At 35.6% G+C, this 18499-nt stretch overlaps 1 protein-coding gene across 5 annotated transcripts in view; it reads left to right on the top strand.

Moving 5' to 3' along the window:
* ANKIB1 (ankyrin repeat and IBR domain containing 1) overlaps positions 1-18499 on the top strand; it is an 80900-nt gene that overhangs the window by 49436 nt on the left and 12965 nt on the right. For all 5 annotated transcript variants that reach the window (XM_065731256.1, XM_065731255.1, XM_065731257.1 and 2 more), the window contains exons 5-11: positions 4425-4542; positions 7487-7695; positions 9943-10031; positions 11569-11713; positions 13271-13437; positions 15522-15610; positions 16561-16691. In XM_065731256.1, the coding sequence (XP_065587328.1) occupies positions 4425-4542; positions 7487-7695; positions 9943-10031; positions 11569-11713; positions 13271-13437; positions 15522-15610; positions 16561-16691 (948 nt within the window). The remainder of the gene's footprint in view (positions 1-4424; positions 4543-7486; positions 7696-9942; positions 10032-11568; positions 11714-13270; positions 13438-15521; positions 15611-16560; positions 16692-18499) is intronic.

The following is an 18499-nucleotide window of genomic DNA, read 5'->3' as shown; positions in this document are numbered from 1 at the left end:
CAGCTATTCAGTTAATTTGTTACACTGGTGTTTATGAATAAAACCCATTTCTGTCATACAATTATCCAGTCTTTTAAAATCACTTTCTGCTATGATGATACCTAAAGCACAGATTTTTAGCGGCACTTCTAGCTTCATTTTTAACACATCTGAAATATTTTTAATGAGCAAGTAGAAGAGGATTGTTAAAGAGTGGTAACAAGCAGGCTGTAATCATTTAGAAAAATGAATATTACTCTGTTTTTTACAAAATACAATATAGAAAAAAAGTAACGTACCAACACACACATAATCTTATATTTCCCTATGAAAAATGAAAATGACAAGTATTTTGAGTACAAAGTGTAACTCTCATCACTTTTGGTAGTTGTAGCAAAAAAAATTCACCAGTGATGATGTATGAGCAGTGGAGAGGTTGGTACAGACAAGCTAGAAGTATAGCTCAGATGTCTGTCTCGATTATTTTCTCCTACACTGTTAATAATAATTCTCCAAAAACCTATGGGATTTAATTAACTCTAATAGAACATTTAAGTTTGTTTATTTTAATATATCACGGAGGTTACACTAAATAATTACATAACAAGATCCCAAAGATCACCAAGTCCAACTTCTGACCTTACACAAAACCACCTAAAATCCAAACCCTATGTCTGAGTGTGTTGTACGAATGCTTCTAGACCTCCAGCTGCTTTGGGGCTGTGAGCACTGCCCTGCAGAGCCTGCTGCTGTGCAGCCCCTGTCCCTGACCCCCAGCTGCCCCTCCCCTGACACAGCTCCATGCCGGTCCCTCGGGCCCTGTCACTGTCACACAGAGCAGAGGGGTACTTGTCATAGAAGGAGATGAAGCTAATTGAATGGGACCTGCCCCCCATGAACCCATATTGACCAATGACTGCATTGTCTTCTGGGTGTTTTTCAATAATTCCCAGAATCGTCTCCATAATTTTACCAGACACCTTAGTGAGACTGAGAGGCCTGTAATTACTGGGATCTTGTGTCTTCCACTTCTTGAAACCTGGGACAACTTTTGCCAGCTCTCAGTTGACCTCCCTAGTATAGTATAGTATAGTACAGTACAGTACAGTACAGTATAGTAGCAAAGTATACCATTTCTTTGTTCATTTTACTGCAGCAATACTCTATTGGTAGATAAATCATGCTTATAGTAAGATTTTCTTCATTTCCAAAATTAATGTCATACGAATATATATGTAGTGCAAGTATGATAAATACAGTAAGTTATATTAAAACAATTAAAATGTACTTCATCTCTGCAGACAGAGAATCGTTTATTAAGTGAAAGGGAGAATGTAGCTAAGTAATTGATGTATATATACATAAATACTCATATAGTACATATACTTGAATGAGATAAATGGAGTATAACTAATTCCTAGAATACATAACTGTATTAACTATAGAATGCCATCTACCCCAAAATAAGGATATTTTCATGAAGTGTATTTGACACCATTTAATTATACGGTCATCACTGCTTTGCCCTTTTCTATTTTATTGTTTCAGGAGAAAAATTAATGATATAATTTATGATGCCTAAGTATTAGTGATAAAAATGTTGAGACGAAGGTAGAGGTTTTTTTAAAGGCTTATAGAGATTATGTTAGTGCTGAAATCCATGGTGAGAAGATCACCAGCAGGTTAAAGTAAAAAGAAATTGAATGTTCCAAAATCATTATTCAATTAAATAAGGCTAATGCTGAACAGTACATTTTTCACAGCGTATATCAATAGAGAGCTCCTCTATAAATGAATGTTATAGGAGGTCTCTGAGCATCATGAGCTAGAATCAAAATCCTTTACAGTGTATAGCAGTGCAGAAGTAAGTCATAAATGTCTGAACTAGATAAAAAAATATTTTTTGTATCACATAAAGAATATTCATCCTTATAGCTAAAGGCTATGCCTTTGCAAGTATCTGCAAGACTTTGTCTTGTAGACTTAAACATCTTTATGAGTTCTAATTGTATGAAATCTTCACTCTGAAATTTCTAGATTAAGCTATTTAATAATGTCAGCCTAAAATTTCCTTTCCTTCTTTTCTGTGAGCTTATATATTGTTTTATTTAAAAAGCCTGAAGTTTCAGATATATTCTTTAGAAAGTTTCTCTCACTTAACAAGAAAAAATGACGATTCTTATAAACTGCAGGATCCAAAAATCCCTGCTGGGTTGTATGGAGTACTTCAGCTGAAATAATGTAATAGTCTATTTCTCAAGAGAGATAATTGCCAGGGTTTGACCTAGGACCAGTCAGTTCAATATAACTTTGAACATAGCTGCAGTTCAGGATAAAATACTAGGTCTTAAAATATACATTCACGTTTCAGGTTTAACACAGAAAATATTTCTTTTTATGGTTTGTGTGTTCTTGAAGAAGTGAAGATTGTTATGCTGACAAAGCTACTTATTTTACAGTTAAAATTCAAAATGCAATTCAGATTCTGTCAAGATGATTTACTCATTGCTCCACTTTTTTTTGTAACATATTCATGCAATTATAATCATTCTGGCATCCAGCTGTTTGTATCCTCGTCTCCCTGACATGCTTTTATAAATGATCTCTTTTGTAAGAAATTAAGTAGGTCAGTCAAATTCCAGCACACTGTGAATCGAGATTCACAGCCCAGATTTATTTCAGTTCAGATTGCCCTTTATTGTATCATGCATAATTGGCAGTGGAAGTACATACAGAAACTTCTTGGGCAATCAAGATAAAGACCATGACACTCACAGTCCATTTCTCTTAGGTTCTTCTTGCTTTCTCCAAAAGGACAAAGACCCAGTGCAAATTTGTGGCAGCATTATTCTTGTGTCACCAGCAATAAGAAGTTCCTGTTAATACTACTACCGAGCTAAGAGAAGAAGTCTCTGGGGGAGTCAGTTATGCTTTTAGATGCATTTTACAAAGTTTACTGTGGTATCCAGAATATAGGAAGCATGTTCTGTTTTTAGAGTAGATGTCGCAGAAGAGTAAAAACATTTAGAAGTTGAGGCTGTGCATTTCTTCCCATCTTTTATGCTTTCTGCTTGTGTACAGCATGATTTTACTTAGATTGTCAGCTTCCAAGGACAGAATCAGTCTTCTGTTTTGTGTGTGTTTGCTTGTGCATTTGCATATTACCTGCATGTATACTGAATGGTCCTGAAATACGCTCTACGTAGAGTCAATATATAACACAGTAAGTAATAACAATGTGTAGTCTGAAGTGTCATTATCTGCTATTATTGCTATTCTGTGTCCTTTCTTCCCAAATTGGTAAAGACAGCTGCTGTTTGGCTCCCCAATTCCTAATTAGTCCTGAGCACAAATCAGTGTTACCTCAAATGCTTTAAATCTTTTGTTTCCTTTTGCTTATGTAAATTAAACCAGTGCATCTAAGAGTAAGTTTTTTACAAAACCTTTCAGTATCTGTTCTCTTTATGTATCCTCCCACTTGTTTTCTGCCTTTTGAGCATTTCCTCTGACTAGAACTAACAAGTATATTGCTTACTATCATGTTCTTCCTTTGTTGTTTTTAAAAACGTTTCTGCAAAACGTGTGCATGCATCTCCAGTATCCTGGCTGGAACTAGATCAGTATCCTGAAGTTATTTCTTTTTGTCCTTTGATTTTGACTTTCTGTTAATGCTGTAATGAGGGGATGCAAATCCAGACCAGGAAGCTGGCAATTACCTCTGACAGTGACGTGCTATCAAAGCGTGGCCTCTGTTTCTCAAGAAGAATTTTAACATCTTTGTCCCCAGCCTCTAATTGCATTTCTGCTCAGTCTTATACTGACCTCTCTACTTCTGTGAAGGTAGATATTGCCTCCAAAGACCTGATTCTGTTCATAAACTTCTCTCTTCTTACTCTCTAATGTCTCAATATATCCTCCTCCTGATGAATGCAAAGTTAATGCTTCTCACTCAGTTTGTGCATAAAGTCAGAGGATCTGCGTGCAACATATACTGACCTGATAACCTGTCTTCCCTGAAGTCCTTAGTTTAAATCTAGTCATGCATTCTCATGCATGTCTCAGTATCTGAGTTTTAATCACTTCAAAATTCAGTTGTATTCAATAGAAATCCAGCTTTTTTGAAAGGGGAGTGGGAAGGGAAAAGAAGAATGAGAGTGTTAATATTAGGCTAGTTCATAATTTGAATGTGACCTACAGTTATAACAATACTCTGGAAATACTGTCTTCTGGATTTTGGATTGTACAAAAGTCACTACAGTGCTGCAAAATGACAGTGTTTTTATATAGCTTTGCATGGTCTTTGGTTTGCACAATAAATAAATTTTGTCACAACTTGCTGTACAGTTGAGATAATTATCGTAATAGTGCTTTGAATGTTTACATTTTAATGTAGAATTAGAGGAAACACTGCTAGATGTAAATTATCTTTCTCCTCCTTCTCAAAGCCATATGAGGGGCTAAGACTTCAGGATCTGCGGAGGCTTAAAGATATGCTGATAGTGGAAACTGCTGACATGCTTCAAGCACCACTCTTTACTGCAGAAGCTCTTCTCCGGGCACATGGTAATACAAAACTTTAAAGATTGGGAAAAAAAAAAGACTGTTTTCAGCAAAATCAAAATTACACTTGTGAATGTGTTCACTTTTTATTCCCAGGAAAAAGAGAAGTAATGGTTAATCGAATAACAGGATGTACTTCACACAGTGTTTCAGAAAGAAGTACATCTGCAGCATGGAGGCAGACAGGAAAGTTGATAAGGAAGTGATTCAAACTAGGAAATACAATGGAAAATATTTTCACTTCAGCAACATGGAGAAATATAGCTTTTCTACTTTAGTGAGAGACACAGAAGTAGAACCTCCATGGTTTTATATATCAAAAAAAGTCCAAATTGAAATTCATTTTTCCTATTTTTATTAGAACACAGCATTCTGCTGTTACATGCTTGTGTATAAAACTGAATTGAAAATGATTTTTCTTTAGTTTCTGCCACAATAAAAACCAGTTTGATCGTTGTAAAGTTTGGAAATGGCCTTGAGTTTTAATGCCTGGTATTTCCTTTTAAGGATTTTAATAGCTACCCTCTAAAGACAGGGTGTAGCTTCCTTTTGTGTATTTGTAACTAGTTTAATGTCAATGAAATAATTCTGTGCTCTTGTGTCACTGAAGCTGGGTTTGTCAAAATTCAGTGAGCTCACTCCAGACAAAAGTATCTCTCTGAAGCTCAGTGGAAGCTTTAGGATTTAATTCAGCCATCCAAAACTTACTTCCAGAAGCATCCACATTTTTACTGTATGCCAAAGAGACTAATCAGGCAGTTAATGGTTTCCATGCTTATCACTTATCATGCTGGATTAAGTTTTTAAGCCCTGTTATTTTTGTGGGTTCTCTGTAAAAATAGAAGAGTGGAAAAAATGAAATAAGAAAATACTCTTATAAACACAAAATATGGCTTTTATGAGTAGGCATGGTACCGTATGCTTATCTCCATTATTTTCAGTAGTTTACATTCCTTTTACCACAGTATTAAAGCCACCATGAACTTATGCCAGTGATTTTCAGTGCCAGCGTGATCATATTTAAGGCAGTCTTTGCACACATGCCTTTTAGTGATAATTCTTTTGGGTATTTATGTGTACAATATTTGGATGTTACTTTGTGTTCTCAGAAAATGTCATTAGTGCTAAATACAACTAAATGCTTTACTAAGAGAGTAGGCATGTTTTGTGCCCTGCATACTCTGAAGAAGAAAATGGTGACACTGCTGTTCACATTGGCAGCGCAGTTCATAGTGAATCCAACAGCAGTGAGGTTGATGTGAAGTGTTCAGAAATGCCTGCCAGCATCTGGTGAGCAGAAATTGAAAGTTGAGAAGAAATCAGTTTGCACTGCAAAGGTCATCCACTGATGTTGCCTACGTGAGGTAGCTGTAACTTAATGCAATTGACCAGTGTGGTGAAAAACACACGCTCTTCTGCAAGTCATGAGAAAGTCAGCTATTTTGCCTGTAGCTATGATCATATGGTAGAAATTATTCAAACAAAATTTCTTTTTGTTTGAAAATAGAGAAGTGGTTTAGCCTAGTAAAGGGAATAATGGAGCTATTTCCAAAGCACGAGACAACTGGAAACACCAAATGCCAAACTGCAATGTTTTTGTGTTAAATCTTGAACTGCATAAAAGATAATGTGATGTGTTAATTCACACCTGATGTGTGAAGAGCATTTTTTAAATTTTTTAATTTTTGGAAAATAGTAGATTAAAGATGTAATATTTAATCCATCTAAAATGCTTTCATTTGTTATGCAACTGTATCAATTTACTGACATGACTGCAAGAATTAAGTGTGTATTTTGGGAGGTTTAAGAAGTTTTCAATTTTTCCATATGTAGTTTTTCAACATTGTTCCTGTTTCTCTCTTATTTCATGCTAAAGTAATAGATTTCAGGATAAAGGAGAGGCAATACAGCAAATATAACTATTTCATATTTTACTTAAACTCATAATGTAGCAAAGAAAACACAATGGAAACCATTTAGTAGCATGTCTTAACCCTGGCTAATTTTAAAGTTGCACTACAAAGGAACTCAAAAAAACTTGTGGTAAATTTCATGTGTATGTTAGCATCAGCGTGCTTCCCTCTTAAAGTCTATGTAGCCATGGTAATATGCAAAATACTAATAAGATTTCTAATTACTCAAGTTTGTATATGCTGAAGCTTCAAATAAATTAAATGAATTTAACTCAATATGTGCTTTAGCTTAGATAAGTAAGCATCTGATTAGTATATCCTATCAAGGGTATTTTCTTATTAGAAAGGAGGAAGCAGTCATTACTTGACAGTGATGATATTTTTACTAAGGTCAGTGCTAAGAGTACATGTATCTTATTTCAGTTTTAACATAGCATAGAAATACTATTTATCTTCTCCCCTGTCTATGATAAAATTCAATAAAAACAACATAGATCTTTTGGTTAATAAAAATGAGTTTCCAGTGTGAGTAACTAAGATAAAAGGAAATGAACAAACAAACAAAACCAACTTCGAAAGATTGATTTGAGTGATAGGAAACAATGGAAAATTTGTTTCCTCTTGAAATTCTATTTCATCTGATACTGTGAGTATTGTACGTGGCTTAAAATTCAAATCAATGCAGATATTTGATATATTTAAATGAGAACTTCTAATTATTTTTCATAGGAAAAAACTACTGTTTGTAAGTAATTATACTTTGGTATAAATCTTAGGAACCAGAGACTAAAAACATTTCAAACAATGATTATGAAAGATCTGTAATAGTTTTAAGGTCTTCATACACAGTAATGCTTATTTCACTAGTTCTTCTTTGTAAGTAAATGGGAAAATTCACACCTGCATTTCCTTAATTGTATTTATTTCTAATTTTTTTAGTGTAGCACATATATATTCTTTGGTGGATGCAGTTACAAAATAGATTTCAAGCATCATCAGCTGTATAATTTCCTGTGTCTGTCTATTTATTGAAGACTGGGACAGGGAGAAGTTGCTTGAGGCATGGATGTCTAATCCAGAGAACTGCTGCCAGCGCTCGGGGGTTCAGATGCCCACTCCCCCTCCGAGTGGGTACAACGCGTGGGATACGCTGCCTTCCCCAAGAACTCCCCGCACTACTCGCTCCTCTGTAACTTCCCCTGATGAAATCAGCCCGTCACCGGGAGACATCGAGACAGCTGTGGTAAGTGTATAAATAGATCTGAAACTAACAGGGTAGAAGAGCCTGGATCTAAACATAGCACACCTACATGAACATTGTCATCGCCTTTGAAAAATAAGTTTACAAAGATACAAAGGGGTTTTGTGTTTTTTTTTCGAGAACTGGTGATCAGAGAAACTTAACACTTTAAACATGCTATATCATAGCACAATTGAGCATGTGGCTAATGATAAGGACTCTTTTCACCTAGTCTGACAAAGCAGAGTTTAACCAGATATAATCCCATCGCTGCATTTGAGCTTCTCATCTCATACTTCTCAAGATGTTCACTTTCATCGTATCCATTTTCCTGAATATACCCAGTTCTGTGAACCATGCCTTCAGAAATTTTTTTCACTGGAAAACAAAATTCTCTTTGTCTGCGTTTTGAAATGTCAGCCCACTAGTGTACTGTAAGCTTACAATTACTTTTACTATGTGTGGGCTGCATCAAGCAGTTTAAAAGGCTATTGCAAATTTGAAATATGAAAGTGCCTTTCATTAAAATCACTGTGGTTCTTTTGGAGGACAGAATTCTCTTTTTAATAATCCACAGCTGCAACATTATAACACTTCTGCTTCGTGACCTAAGCATTTTTTCTAGATTATATGAAGCCTTACAAAAGGATCATCTCCACATCTCATCATAAAATAAAAAATTTGTATTCCTGCATGTAAACATTTTATTTCTTTAAATGTAAAATGTTGGAAAAGAAACTACATGGACTGATGTTATCGTACACTTACTTATACTAGCAGTGAAATATTGTGTAGGGATATTTCCCAAATTAGAATGTGTAATTAAAGATTGCATGCATTCAGTCATACATTGTGTTGTTTTCTGTTGTCATTTATGGTCCTTAAGCCAACAGTGCAGGCTAGATCATGACTGGTGTTCTACATCTGATATATCAAAATCCAAATCCAGATTTATACACTTAGTCATTCTGTTTGATACAAAACTTGCTAAAAGCTTTCAAAATAATATTTTGAAAATGTTGTTTGTGAAATGATACATACTTCTAGAAAGTCACGCATACTGGCAGACAAACGAAGAATAAAAGTAGATACAATGAAAACACGAGTTATAATGCTCCTTTCATCTTTTGCATTTTCATCCTATTAAAACTGTTCCAGAAAGTTCTATACTCGACATTCTGAACTTATCTTCCTTAGCTTCCTTATTTTAAAGGTATGTTTTAGTCATAATTTAAACACATAAAAATTTAGTAGAGAACAGTTTTGATGCACAGTCAACTTCTAAGATATTCAATTTTGTCAAGACAGTAAGCTGGAGCATCTGAAACAACAGTAAATTCCTTCATCAAGGTTTGCACTTTAAAAGCAGCTTGGTTTGGTTTGGTTTTGGCTTTAAGACAAGTATATTTTAAAAGTGACCACAGGCTAATTTTCTTGAAATGCTTTCCTACGTACATATTGTGCATCTAATGTATTGAAAGTTGAAGTAAACTTTCATTAAATCCTTGTTCCAATGGAAAGAAGAGTCTGCTTATAGTCTTTCAAGAACATGAAATACTTATCTTCATGTCTAACTGTAAGCAATGAGTAACATCATCTCTATTTTAAAAATATTCTCAGTAAGGGCCTCAATATTCCATATATTATTTTTTCTACAGTACATAGTGGTATAAAATTAAGCAGTGGTGAGTTCTGTTGGAATATTTCTAGTTTCATCTGTTTATTTTGATTGCAAACCTCAGTGTAACACTCTCCATATTAATCTGTTTTTAATACTTAAAATAGTTGCTGCTCTTGCACAACCAAATTGTTCCTTTGGGATTTGGACCCAACTGTTAGAGATGAGAGGCTACAAGAAGTACTTAGTATTTCCAAACTCCACTAATGGCTGCCTATGAATCTCATGAAAACTACAAGGCCCATTTTCCTCTAGAACTGAGATCTCAGCAGTCTGCACCACGAAGCATTTGCTGTGGCGGAGGATATGACAGAAGGCACCCCAAACTGTGGTGTTTGGATAGGGAGGCATAGAAAAAGAGATATGGAATCTTTCTCATATCTATTTCTAAGCTATTTCTATAACCTAAATGACTTTTTTTTCTGGCTGCAGTTAAATTTTTTTCCCTGTAGCACGCTGTTTTGGTTGTTTTTGTTTTTTTTTGCTGAGATTTTCCAGCCCAGTATGTCCTGCTATAATAATATGAAAAGCTTTAGGGTATTTCTTAATCTGAAGTATTTTTTCATCTACAGTGTGACATTTGTATGTGTAATATTTCTGTGTTTGAAGACCCGGTGGATATGCCTTGTGGGCATGACTTCTGCAGAGCATGCTGGGAGGCGTAAGTACATGTGCTTTTCCGTATTTTGAGAAGCTCATCTTCCCTGTTTTGAAGAGGGAAAGATGGAGATGTTAAACTGCCTGGATTTCAGGGAGCTGCTGCTTTCATCCTATTAAGTATTTTAAGCTATCATTCAAAGTGACCCATCAACTGTTTTAGCCTTCAAGTGTATGAATGGGCCTACTCTTGATTTGCTCGCTGTGTGTGTGGTGGTGGCAATAGGCTACACACTAAGTTAAGCACGTGCTTAATTCCATCTCTTAGTTCAGCATACTGACTTAGGGCATCGTAAATCCGTTTCCAGTCAGAAAAGTTATTAAAATATTTTCTTACATTGAGAGTTAATAACTGGAGAGTGGAGAGTGGCTTTATCTTAATTGCTCAGTTAATGTAATGCACTCATTACTACACAATTTAAGCCCATAGTCATGCTGGTGAAAAGAAAACAACTTAGGAATAATGATAGCTCCATGCTGTGTTTTTTTTATTCATTTCCTCACTCAAGAGGTTGTGCTGCACTGTACCACTACAGGGTCTTGTTTCACAGAGACATGTCAGCATAGCTAATCCAACTGCAGATTAGCCCAATTTGTGTGAACCCATTCTCCTATGTTAAGGAGAGCACTTTCTCTGTATGATGTTTTAGAAGGTGAGCTTTTTTTTTTTCAGTATTCAGAGAATTAATGGTCATACTCCTGTTATTTTGTAAGTAGTTATGCAGTAATTTAGAAGCTATGAAGAGATCCCTGGCTTGACATGGTGCTTCTAATTTGAGTACTGGCCTACGCATACTGTGATTTGTGTGTGCACTCAGAACTGCAGTGCAATGTCAACCAGGTGTTCATGATGGCATTATCAAGAGTGGTTCATCTTTCTGAGCCAGACGTTTCTGTTACATGGTGAGTAGGCAGAACTGAGCTATCCCATTTTAAGATGAACGTAAGGAACACAAATATCTCTCTACTGTAACTATTTAAGGACTCCAGATGACTAACTTACAAATACCTGTCCTTCAGATGAGCATTCACAAATATTAGCAATTAAACTAAATAGTGCTATGAGTTATAGCCCAGTTTTCAGCAGATTTCTGAGCTTCTTCTGTCCTTCATTTCTAGGGCTTAACGACAATAAACGTCTTGGTTTAGAAAGAGCAGAATTGCTTTGACTAGCACAGATGAAAAATTAATTGTATATCATTCTTTGGTTAATTACAGTTATACGTTCCATATCTTATTTAAGTTAGAAGTAATGCTCAGTTTAATTAAACACTGCATAGGAGCCTCCGAGAAATGGCAAAGATGGAAACTACAGACGCAGAGGGCTATGTGTAGTTGATGATGCTCTCTTCTGAACCATGATAGTGTTTTTAATAATGCTATTCATTAAATCTGTAGTCCTTTTGAGGTGATAGGGATATGTCCTATTCCTTGTTTAAAATTCGAGTAATTTGAATATATATGAACCTGGTGTAAAGAATTTAGTAGCCTTTTAATTTTTACTTTTTATTCACAAATACTGACTGACATAATTCTGGCAGATTTTTGAATCTGAAAATTCAAGAGGGTGAAGCTCACAACATTTTTTGCCCAGCGTATGATTGTTTCCAGCTTGTGCCTGTAGACATCATAGAAAGTGTGGTTTCCAAGGAGATGGACAAAAGATACCTTCAATTTGACATTAAGGTAAATTGTCAAACTGTTCCTGTACTCTCAAGATGTATTTCTTTTTATTAAAAGTACTATACAGCCTCCATGTGAAATGTTGCAGTATATCTGCAAGCTTCCCTCTTGGACTTAATAAATTAATACGTACACTGAATTACTGTCTGTCTTCTATGCCACAGTATGAATGTTCGATTGCCACTGAGAAAAACAGAAAGAACGTTATATTATTCCTAAAGCACAAATGTGGTATTTTCACAATGTATTAACTAATGTAGTATTAATAACATTATTTGATCAATCTAATGTCTGTAAAAAAATATTTGAAGCTTTTAATCTGATACATTTGTTTGTGTTGGAGGTCTAAAATTTTTAACGGTTTCTGGATGGTTTTTATTACCAAGAGACTGATTCCATGCATAAGTACTGGCTATTTTCAGCTAAAAATATTAATGCAAGTGAATTATTTATTTTTATTTCCATCCAATGCTTGATACAATTTCTATATATATTTTAAAAAAGGGAGCCTAGATTTGATTGTCATTTGACTTTTTGTATATTTCCATTATTTTTAAGAACAATCTTATAATTCATCTTTTTTTCTTTCATACTGTGTGTACTAGTAAGCTAGATAATGTGTTACGTTATCGGTGGCAGGACCAGAGAAAGCAGGAAGGTTTTCTTTTTACATTTACAATAAAATACTTCCGTGTATGGGAAGCCTCTTTATTAAAGTCTTACACAGTGTGGTAAAAATAAAATATCCTGATCTGATTAACCTTTACATCTTCATCTTTAAAGTGACTGGTTATCAGCACTGTTTTGAAGGGAAGTATTGAAAGTCTTCTGAGGGTTTTCCACCTCAGTTTTTTAATAAAAGTTTTATGAAAGAAGACCTGCAATATTAAAAAAAAAAAAAGTTTGTAGGTAACGCCCTGAATCATAGAATGGCCTGGGTTGAAAAACGACTTTAAAGCTCCTCTAGTTTCAACCCCCCTGCCATGCACAGGGTCACCAACCACTAGACCAGGCAGCTTAGAGCTACATCCAGCCTTGCCTTGAATGCTTGCAGGGATGGAGCATCCACAACCTCTCGGGGCAATTCTTGTTCTGAGCTTTTATAGTTCTGATATCAAGTTTATGTATTGTGGATTTTGTTTTAATAAATAAGATTTTATTTGTTTTCAATGACAAGAATCAGTTCTGTTAATGAGCATGCTAGTGCATATATAGTGGAAGTTTAGAGTAAGCCATATCACAGAGGTATTGACTTGCACGCATTAACTTTTTGTGTGGAATATAAGTCATTTGGATCTTAGCCTAAGTCTGGAGTACTGTTTGAACACTCTGGAGTACTGTTTGAACACTTTTTGATACTATTTCTTAGATGGAGAGTAAATTATTCCCTTTTTGGTAACTATTTTTAAGTTTATCAAAGTAGCTATGATTGTCGTTATGCTTTTTTGGCTTTGTTTCTTCAAAGAAAGATTATGATGATGGATTGTTTTGTATCAGTGATTAAATATGATCTTCTCTGTTAAAATATTTTCTTTTTCTTTTTTTTGCTTTTTTCTTCAGGCCTTTGTTGAAAATAATCCTGCTATTAAATGGTGTCCTATTCCAGGCTGTGAAAGAGCAGTAAGGCTAACGAGACAAGGATCAAGTTCAACAGGATCAGATACACTTAGCTTCCCTATGCTAAAAGCTCCTGCTGTAGATTGTGGAAAGGGACATCTTTTCTGCTGGTTAGTGCTAGAACTTATCTATGTCTACACAAACACATAATCACTGCTATTCCAGGGATTAATAAAAAATTGAAAGTCTTACTTAGCACCAAGCATGTTGCAAAAATTTAGGTGGGGTGGTACATGACTGTACTGTTCCTGGATTTATTCAATAACCTTATATGCACAAATGTATCAGTATTCTGGGGTGCAGCAAAAGTTTATATTTTCCTATTAATTGTGCTAGATGCAGATCAGTAGCATGAAGACCTGTCATTTTCTTATCTGAGGGAGGTGGGGTATCAGTGGAGGAATTTTTGTGTATGTTATAAATAGATGTTGTATAACTTAGGGCATACTCTGAATTATGGACAGAAAACAGCAAGTTTTTGCTCTTTCAGAATTTTGGTAGAATTACATCAGAAAAGCTTGAGCTTAAATAGAACTTTGAAGGATTTTCTGCTACGTACATAGCTATCTGTGTTTGCTGGATCACTCCAATCATTGTTTCACTTTTTCAGCAGTCTTGCTTTATACTGTCTTCCTGTTGTCTTAAGATGGATACAAGGTCAAGAAGTGGAAACCTTAACATAATTTAAGAACATCAGTAGTTCTGGGGAAAGAACAAGAACACTATCAACAAAAGCAAAAAATTGGTGGGATATTTTTCTGAAGTCTGGGGAAAGCCCATACTTGTTCCTTGAGCCTGTCAGTCTACTGTAGTGATTTTAGTGACTTCTCTTTCCCCATAACCACTTCAGGGTTAACCAAAAGTGAAAGCATCTCATTAAGTCCATTGTCCAAATGCCTCTTGAACACTGACAGACAAGGAGTAATCAACCACCCCGCTAGGATGCCTGTTCCAGTGTTTGACCACCTTCCTGGTAGAGAAATTTTTCCCATTGTCTAGTGTGAAATCACCCTGGTGCAGCTATAGTTCCTCTGGAGAAAAAGAAAATACATTCATAGTTTGAGTCTCTTCGTCATCACCATATTCTTGAAGGGATACTGATTTGATTCTTCAGAATCTCTGTATTAGAAAATGCCAACCAACCTGTAGATAATCATGTGGTGTTACGTACTAAGAAGTTGAGGTTTTGTCAGCACGGAATTCCATCTTTCAGATCTCTAGCCTCTCTGCTCATAAAAGTAAGACAATGTAGAAGTAAGAATGTTTCTTTTAAACATAGAGCTCCTCAGAATGTACTGATTTTTCATTACCCACTACTTAATAGCACCTTCAACAGAATCTAATCAGTTCTGACAAACATAAAATTCCATTCCTTTTCAAAAAATCATTCTGAGATTTTCTTTGTTCAGAACCTCTTCTTTGTTCAGATGTTTCTGCTTAAGATGTGGACACGAGTGATCAGAGGGGTATTAATTTAGCTTCAGAATCTGCTCTGCAGAAAGCAGTTCATCATTTGATCTGCAGAAAACTTGCATATGTTGTGATGTAGCTGAAGTCTACCTGAAATATACTTCATCAAATTTTTTTCTTTGTTTGATGCAGTAGATGTCAGAGGCTGTTTGCCACCTTTCCAGTTAAACAGGGGGTTATTACAAATCTCGAGTCCATACTGATGCATCTACGTACACCCAAGTGCCATCTGGAAGCCAGACTGTTGCTATACAGTAGTGATTGCTATCTTTAAAGCTAGTGGTAACCTCAAGAGAAGCTCATTTATCTCCACTGTGTCATGGAAAGCCCCTTCCATTTCATTTGGAGACTGATGGAAAAATTCATAAACACTTAAAACAAAATGAAGGGCTTGGATCTTGTTCTAGATTGGCGGCATAAATGTAGTTAAAGATTAATTATTACAACTGAATTGGTTCATTTAATTCTACATAAAATGCATTTTAGGTATAGCAAACTACCTAGTTTTCAATAATTGTTTTATAATGAGTTTAAATTTAGTTTTATCACAGAAACTAAGATGTAAGAATGTTTTAAAATAGTAAGATTACTTTTTATCTTCCTGAGTTAATTTGATATGTTTCCATATCTTTTAGCTTGAAGCAATTTCAACTTTAATTCCAAATCAACAATTCAACTTTAATTCTAAATAAGTAGTTACTGTGTATACATCTTAATTTTTCAGGGAATGTCTTGGTGAAGCACATGAACCCTGTGACTGCCAGACCTGGAAGGACTGGCTACAGAAAATATCTGAAATGAAACCGGAAGAACGTAAGTCATACCTCTTATTTTTTATTATTATTATTATTTATTAATATTTCATTTTTATCTTTTATTTTCAAAGACAGTGTTTAGTTTCATTAATTAAAACTCTACACTGGTTGAAAAACAAAGAAGAGGAAGAAAAGCAAATGGATAACTTCATGCTTTAACTGCATATGTACTTAACAGTTGACATACATAGTAATGGTGGACTGTTATCCTCAAACCATTCCTACCTCTTCCCTCATAAATCTGCACATGTTTCAGACAGATGAAATTCTTCTCCCTTCTTTTTACAGTCTTCCTTCATATTTATTTTTCTTTCATTTATTACCGAATATAACTTATTTGTTCTGGGCAAAACTAAAAATCTTTGTCCCCATCTGCATTTCTGTTTAATTGTGTTCATGCAGTTGTTCATGTGCTTTAGAACTATTTAAATGCAATAGGTGATAATAGTAGTAAGATAGACTATGAATTGCAAGGAAGTTGTGGAAAATGGCTTCATGTTAAATAACTTATAGTGAGTCAACTAACAAATGTTTGGGTTTCTGTGGGACAGGCAGAAACAAGAAAAATGTACAATAACTTGAATAAACACTAACTTCACTTGGTTACTACTATTCAGAGCCTTTTCATTATTTCATGGATTATTCTAGAAAATGTCACAGGTTCAAAATGCACCATGCTTAGTCAAACAACATCAATTTTTTTTTTTTTATAATCTATGCATTACGTATGCTATAGACTACACTATACAGGAGTAGTATGTATATTTTATACATATATATGTGTATATATATATGTATGTGTGTGTCAGAAATATATATAATGAAGAACTACAATATTCTGTCAAGAAATAGGTAAATCCTAGTCTGATTTTCACAAAAGATTAAACAAATGTAATTTCAACTTCTCTGTTTTCACATGGTCCACATCCTCCTGTCACATTCATGAAGTTGTGGGAGTTAGTGAGGCATATGAAGATGCTGCCAACTGCCTGTGGTTACTAACTAACTCCAAACCATGTGCCAACTGCAAATCTCCAATTCAGAAGAATGAGGGCTGCAACCACATGCAGTGTGCAAAGGTAAAAAAGACCTTTCTTACCATTTGTTGTGAAAACGTAATTCAGGTTGTGTCATATATACATTTCAGGTGCACAAAGGTCCAAACATTTTGAAATGTCAGGCCTAAGGTCTAATGGAATCTGTTGCAAAAATTAGGTAATTTGCAAATAATGGATTACATATATATAGAAGATGTTTCATATTTAGTGAAGTTTTATTTGGCTGGCAAGTGAACAGTGTAATTATTAAGATTTCCTAAACAGCTGATAGCTCTTGGCAATACAGTATGAAACTTAAGGGAACAGAAATCCTTGATAGTTTAATCATCATTAATAATGTAGAAGAGAATGAATAGTGGGTAGGTAGTGGGGCCTGTCCTGTTCAGTATCTTTGTCGATGACCTGGATGAGAGTATTGAGTGCACCTTCTGTGAGTTTGCAGACAACACTAAGCTGGGAGGAAGTGTCAGTCTGCTTGGGGGTAGGAAGGCCCTGCAAAGGGATTTGGACAGGCTGGATAGCTGGGTTCACTGAGTCCAGGTGCTGGGTACTGCACTTGGCCACAACAACCACAGGCAACACTACAGGCTTGGGGCACAGTAGCTGGAAGACTGTGTAGAGAAAACAGATCTGTTTGACGCTCAGCTAAACATGAACCAGCAGTGTGCTCAGGTGGCCAAGAAGGCCAATGGTATCCTGGCTTGTATCAGAAATAGCGCTGCCAGCAGGATTGTCCCTCTGTACTCAACACTGGTAAGGCTGCACTTTGAGTACTGTGCTCAGTTTTGGGCCTCTCACCATGAGAAAGACACTGAGGTCCTGGAGCTTGTTCAGAGAAGGGCAACGAATCTTTGAGGGGTCTGGAGCACAAGTCTTATGGGGAGAGGCTGAGGGAACTATAATTGTTCTGTCTGGAGAAGAGGAGGCTCAGGGCTGACCTTATCACTCTTTACTACTGCCTGAAGGTACGTTGTGGTGGGGTGTGAGTCAGCCTCTTTTCCCATACAACTAGCAATAGGGAATGGCCTCAAGTTGCTCCAGGGGATATTCAGGGTGGACTTTAAGAAAGATCTTCAAGAGAGTGGTCAGACATTGGCACAGGCTGCCCAGGAAGATGATGAAGTCACTGTCCCTGGAGGTGTTCAGAAAATGTTTAGATGTTATACTGAGGGACATGGTTTAGTGGGAAATATTGATGATAGGTGGACAGTTGGACTGGATGATCTCAGAGGTCTTTTCCATCCTTGGTGATTCTATGATTCTGTAATATTTTCAGTTAGCAGAAGATGGTAAGGCCTACTAAACGTTCTGCCTTATTACATTTTTCTTTTGCATTATTTCTCTATATAGCAACAAAGCAGAGAAATTTAAATGGAAAACTGTAAACATTAATTAAACAGTAGGAACGAAAAGACAGGAAAGAGTAATTCCAAAACAAACTTACTGGTGACAGCAGCCAAAAAATTAGTCATTAATTTGAACTAGGCTACCACAATAAGAGTATTTCTTCCCATGAGTTCAGTGTTGTTTGAGAACACTCTCAAATTAGTTAAAAACAGCATATTTAGCATACTTTTCTTTACATTAAAATATCCTATATAACCACAGCTAATACCTCTTTGAGGAGGATCACTAAAAATAAGAAAGTTGCACATATTTGAAATAATTGGCTTCCTATAAAAACCTGAGAGGTTTAGCAATGGAGACTAACACGTTCTTCTGGAAATGTGTCAGTCTACATTGATATTCAGATCTTATTTTCTTTATATGATTATTATATATTCTGTTTGTGGCAGAAGCTGAAGATAGGGTGGTTGGCCATCCACTCT

The sequence above is a fragment of the Cyrtonyx montezumae genome, unplaced genomic scaffold (genome assembly GCF_038088225.1).
Source record: "Cyrtonyx montezumae isolate F1298 unplaced genomic scaffold, pur_monq_1.0 scaffold_14, whole genome shotgun sequence".
Classification (NCBI taxonomy): domain Eukaryota; kingdom Metazoa; phylum Chordata; class Aves; order Galliformes; family Odontophoridae; genus Cyrtonyx; species Cyrtonyx montezumae.
Note: the sequence above shows the minus strand (reverse complement) of the source record. Positions and strands in the feature narration are given on the sequence as shown.